The sequence below is a fragment of the Tasmannia lanceolata genome, unplaced genomic scaffold (genome assembly GCF_043159265.1).
Source record: "Tasmannia lanceolata isolate RefF3 unplaced genomic scaffold, GAP_Taslan_0.1 ptg000025l, whole genome shotgun sequence".
Classification (NCBI taxonomy): domain Eukaryota; kingdom Viridiplantae; phylum Streptophyta; class Magnoliopsida; order Canellales; family Winteraceae; genus Tasmannia; species Tasmannia lanceolata.
The window spans coordinates 1,318,253-1,324,050 of record NW_027518702.1 but is presented as its reverse complement, the minus strand read 5'-3'; the positions used below and the strand labels follow the sequence as shown (position 1 = coordinate 1,324,050).

At 38.1% G+C, this 5,798-nt stretch overlaps 1 protein-coding gene across 1 annotated transcript; it reads right to left on the bottom strand.

Moving 5' to 3' along the window:
• Positions 1 to 605: 605 nt before the first annotated feature.
• LOC143858233 (F-box/FBD/LRR-repeat protein At1g13570-like) lies at positions 606 to 4,323 on the bottom strand. Its single transcript, XM_077368892.1, has 4 exons — positions 4,228 to 4,323; positions 3,572 to 4,078; positions 3,244 to 3,399; positions 606 to 734 (listed from the first exon to the last, which is right to left on the bottom strand). Exons 1-4 carry the CDS (start codon positions 4,321 to 4,323, stop codon positions 606 to 608), a joined length of 888 nt encoding a protein of 295 aa, XP_077225007.1.
• Between the last annotated feature and the right edge of the window lie 1,475 nt (positions 4,324 to 5,798).

Here is a 5,798-nt window from a genome sequence, read left to right as displayed (position 1 = left end):
GGCAAAGTTGCTTACAAACTAAAATTACCAGAAGATAGCAAAATCCATCCTGTTTTTCATGTGCCCTTACTCAAAGAGTATTACGGACCAACCCCACAGACAATCTGCCCATTACCTCCAGAGAGTTTTGACAATCAACCACTGATTTCACCTTTAGCAATCTTGGGCAGAAGAATTGTTCTTAAAAATGATGAACCAGTTGAACAAGTTCTAGTACAATGGGTTGGTTTGCTTCCCGAGGATACTTCTTGGGAACCTCTGCTTGACCTTCAATTGGAATATCCTCACTTCAACCTTGAGGACAAGGTTGTTCTTCCAGAGGTGGGCAATGATAGTGCTGAGGATCAAGGGACGACAATCAATCATAGGGTATCTTCAGAGACAAAAGGACAAAAAGATGATCGAGATATCATTAGGGGAAACAGAGTCAGAAATAAACCAATATGGATGTCGGATTATGTTAATCATTAGTAAATGAGATACTTAGTTGTTAATGTTTGTATTAGGGAAGGATTAGTTAGGTACGGATCTGACAGATCCCAACTGAATAACAAACTGATGTAGCCTTTAAAAAGGCAAGTGATCTGCAAAATTGAGTAAGAAATTCAAATTGATTTCCTTTTCCCTCTCTTTTCTTCTTCCTCTGCTTTCTCCCTCTTTTCTAAGTTCTGTTCTAACTCAGATCTGATACCAGAAGGCGTATCACTATCTGATACCAGAAGGCGTATCACTATCTGACATTTTCAAATATAACCATATAGTTTCAAAGTCACCAACGACACCCCCTCGCTTTTCCACTGTCCATGAAGTAGACCCCTGACTTTTCAGTCTATAGTTCAAAATTCATCAAAGACACCCCGTGACAATTTCATCATTTCCTTCCACCCGGTCACGTATCAAGCATTAGTAAAAAGCGAGGGGGTGTCGTTAGTGACTTTGAAACTACAGTGTTAGATTTGAAAATGTCAGATAGTTGAGGGGGTCTATCTGTATTTTTCCCTTTTTTTGTTGGCAACTATTTCCATCTTAATCTCATCTTTAATGTTCCTCAAAGTTTCAGATTCGCCTATCTCGTCGTCCTCCTCTATCTGCACGTGGTCACGCCGCTGTCCGATGTAATCCTCTCCGTCCGGCCTCCTCACTGGTAAGCTCCTGCTTTTCTTTTTCTTTTTTTACGAAATTTTTCCGAGAGAGATTCGGGTTTCAATCTGTGTTCTTCTTCAATTTCAGCAACCCCTAACATAAATTTTTTGGATGGAAATTTCTTCCCTGCCATGGAACAGTAACAGGAACTTTAGAGTTATTAAGCTCTCCCTATGTTTGTGCTCCATCTTAATGAAGCTGGCTTTTTTTTAAGATCTTCACAACACATACATTGGTGAGTTCTAATTTCATTGATTCCTGTTTTATGATCTTTGCAACACAAACACAAGTTGATTCATTATACTTTTACTAATGAATTTTGTGTTCGAGTTCTGTGCATGTATTGAAGATCTCTTTAACAAAGCAAAGTTACAGAGCATGGGTCAAGGCTTGGACCAATCATGAATATCAATTGAGTTTCCCTCATCTGTTTGGTGTAATAAACCGAAGCATTTTTCCATGTGGGAATATTTGAAGTGGGCCCAAAGACTTTAGATGAATAGCTTTCTTCTAATTGTCCACCCTACTCTTTGCGAGGTGATATGTTCTCAGTTGCAATGGAGATTGGTAGCACAAAAACTAGGGGTGCAACTTGGGATGGGTTGAAAGGAAGGGTCGGGTTGGGTTCAGGTCGGGTTTGGCAACCCGACCCGAGTGAAACCTGATATTTTTTATGATTTTTTAAGCTAAAAAACTCAGGTTGGGTCAGGTTGAACTCGGGTCTGGTCGGGTTCAAGCTGGGAAAAGGGTTCCTCGGGTCGGGTCGGGTTGGAAATTAGGTCGGGTCAGGTTCAGGTTGGAAAAATGGGTTCCTCGGCCCAACCCGACCCGAGTTGCACCCTATTAATAATAATAATAACCAGCCACATAGAGAGTGTTCTTTAACCATCTTGACAACTATTCGCTGCAAAATTATAGGCGACTTTTGGTTTTATGTTTTAAATCATCTGCTAGAATGGATGGTTCACATGCCAAACTCTCCTGCATCAGTCAATACCCCCTCCAATTTGTGGAGGTTTTAAGTCACTTTCTTCATTTTTTAGCCTTCAATTTTACAAACCACAATTTCGAAGGCTTTCAGATGTGAAAGATTAAGGGGCAAAGTTTATATCCATGGTGGGTGCAAACAAATGAAGGGCATAGATCATCCAACAAGCAGTTCCCACCGCACTTTCTACCACCCTAAACGATAGAATTGGAGACCATAAAGTTTCTCAATTAAAAAGTACGGTAAAAGAAAACAAGCAACTGATATTCGCACTACCATGTTTTGGTAATGGACAAACTAACCTTTTTCTTATTATTTAACCAGATTTCAAAGTATATTACAATTCCAAAAAAGCTCATAGCAACCAATTAAAAAAAAGACAGATTGAGTTCGTCCCATTACCAAAACATGTTAGGGTCAGTATCAGTTGCCTAAAAACATATTGAACATGCTATGAGATCATCCAACCACATCTCCATACACAGAGAAATTGTAGACTCAATAGTAAAGACATATAAGCTTTCATATCTTCACTAAACAAGATTACAAAGTTTCATGGTCTAATCTAATATCCCTCAAAAGACAGATACAATCCAGAAAACAGTAAGTCTGAGTATTCAAGCTAGAAATATCATACATTTGAAGAATTTCATCAGCAAAGTGTAAACCACATCACAAAACTAGAACAACGGCAAATCCAGCTCCCTTGGCCAAGGCTTGGAACTCCTTAAAGGTCCTCTCTTTTCCTACTAAATTATGATCTCTGCTTGTGCTGAAGCTCTTCGAAATTGAACCAACTTTTTCAAAATCATCCATGTTTCATCCGTGTTTCTTTCAAAATAGTCACAAAAATCTGCATCCTCGATAGTCAGTGTATCAAGCACCGGCGAATTAATGAGAAGCAGTCTTATGAATTCTATTTCCGAGTTACTTCCATACATATGAACCATCCTCACAGTTCGGAAGTGTTTTAACATGCAATCTTTGTGTTCTTGTGCGTCCCATCAGTAGTCCGCAGGTTGATCAACACTATCTCTACGGCATACCTAGAATTTGGAATCTGGGTTAGACTAGTATACAAAAGAACTAGATCTTATGTTTAGAAAACTCACTCTGATTTCTAGTTCCTTGAGAAGGTGCGAGCTTCTAAGCAAGCAAAGAATTGCCGAGATCTCTTTTCCATTTTTAAAGTCTATGCGCAAAGAGAGGCGCTTAAGATGCTCAAATGTATTAGGAACCATCTCCGGTACATCACCAACAGCCAGATCCTAGAACACAAAGGAAAAAGAAGAAAATTGATATTTTAGTTTGATAACGAATCCCAAATTATGACCTGAAAATTATTTACCTGTAAGAATTGTAAGAAATTGATTGAGCTTACGACTTGAAAATTATTTACCCATAAGAATAGATTGTGCATACGACTTGAAAATTACTTACCTGTAAGAATTGATTGTGCATCCGAAGCACCTCAACATTGCGTAAACAAGAAAGAATCTTGTGCATCCCGAGCTCCTCAACTGGGGTGTTTTCAACACAAAGAAGTTCAAATGCACCACCAAGGTATAAGTATCGGAGTTTTGGAATATTGATTTTAGGACAAGGATCATTATCTTCTATATATGTCAAACTCTCAAGAAACGGAGATTTGGAAATCAGACATTGCAATTCGTCACTGGAGATGACTACACCAATAAGCTCAAGGCTCTTGAGACGACTAAAGCCTTCAAATGACAGAGGTATATCGAAAATGCAGCTCTCCAATCTCAAATTATATAGCTCTTGACAAGAGAAGAAACATGAAGGCAACTTATAAAGTTCAGCACCATAAAAATCAAGGATTAATTCTTTAATCCCGTGTCTTGACAGGAAAAGTACCCACCGATCGAAATCAGAACAGGCAGGAGGACAACGAATACACTTGAACTTGTGAATTGATCCTCTATTCTGCAAGAGAACTTGATCCACAATTTTCACACTTAAGGTTCTCGTCCGAAGATGGGGCTATCGGTTGGATCACATTGCCAATCGATTACAATGTGTGGTATTCTAACCCACATATACCTCCATTTAGTTGACAGGATGATTGTCCTTACAGCATCCTTGAGTGGCAAACGCACGAGAATTGCATCTATGGCATCCCTTGGAAGATTGCTGATCACATCGAAGGTTGAAGCTTGCCCCACTTCCATTTAGGAGGGAAAATCCTACTCTTGTTCTTCTGAAACTCAACAAAAAAAACAATCATCTACCTAAAAGTTGCATCAAATATTATATGAAGAAACAAATTGAATCAAAAGCAAATGGGCAACATAAATGAAATTGCAGTAGCAATAATAAGAGAGGACGGCTTTGTATAGATGTTACTTGTTAAAAAGTGCACCACAAACAGAGACAATGGAAGTAGATTTTTTTTTTTTGAATTGTAGGAAGTAGAGTTCTTTTTTACTGACATATATACTAGATATTGCAGTAAAGATATATTTGTAGGGCTTAAGTAAGCTACTTTTTAGAGTCATTAGTTGAAAACATGTTCGCAAAGCCAAAACCATCACTTGGGAATTCACAGCTAGGATTAAAAAATAAGAAAGCCCAAGCATCACTTCGAACCCAACTGTCTGGCTATTAGAAACTAGTCTACAAAATCCAAGATAGAGAGCGTACATCATGATTATCTTAACATCTAGAGAGAGAGAGAGAGAACCCAACTGTCTGGCTATTAGAAACTAGTCTACAAAATCCAAGATAGAGAGCGTACATCATGATTTTCTTAACATCTAGAGAGAGAGAGAGAGAGAGAGAGAGAGAGAGAGAGAGATAATCAAGATATTTGATATGGTGGTTCCCACCTTGGACCTCACACAGGTAAAAAAAAAATGCTTTTAGGTGATCATAATAATTTGATTGAAAATCTAAAATATAAACGCAACGTTCCATACCCAATGAACCACATTTACATTTAATTTGATCTTCAGGATTACCCTATTAACATGAGATTCGACCAATTGGAGATCCAAACTAGGGCCCACTACCTAGATGATCCCAATCAACCAGATAGGCCCCACAAAGAGTATTGTCGCTATAGCCATTGGGGATCTAATTTGTCCAAATGGGATTTTTCTTTTTCATCTTTAAAGGACGGGAACCCAATTGGGTTATTTTTTTTATTACACATCAGTTGGGACAGGACCTAGGGAAAAGACAACTATAGAAAAAATTCATCGAAAATAAAATTCTAGGGTATAGTATGAATGTTTCCTTTAAAACAGGAAAAAGAATATTTTGTAAAAAAAATCATGAATAAGTTTAAAGTTCATATTCCATGGAATTTTTTAAATATTCATACACCCAAAGTGCCCTAGCCACTATGAGCTATTTGTGGACACGGAGATGAGCGTCGTGTGTTGACATGGGCACAGAATGTCGGACACGGCAAACCCTCAGGATTTAGAAACAGGGACACAACTTAAATACACAATATATATAATCATATGGATGGCATGACAACATCTAAAAATCTATAAGTAGTGACACGTGCATATATATATATATATATATATATATATATATATATATATATATATTTGGGTCCCGCTGGGTCCCGCTTAAGCGCAACAATGGGAGGCGTTATAACAACTTAAGCGCACCAAAAAAATGGTGCGCTTAA

What these genes read in the sequence shown, in the direction of transcription:
- LOC143858233 (XM_077368892.1), bottom strand. Translation starts at nt 4,323, where the DNA reads ATGGAAGTGGGGCAAGCTTCAACCTTCGATGTGATCAGCAATCTTCCA. An exon ending in GTTTGCCACTCAAGGATGCT is followed by an intron (nt 4,079 to 4,227) that starts GTAAGGACAATC and finishes GTTCTCTTGCAG; the next exon opens with AATAGAGGATCAATTCACAA. An exon ending in TCAAGGAACTAGAAATCAGA is followed by an intron (nt 735 to 3,243) that starts GTGAGTTTTCTA and finishes TGAAAATGTCAG; the next exon opens with ATAGTGATACGCCTTCTGGT.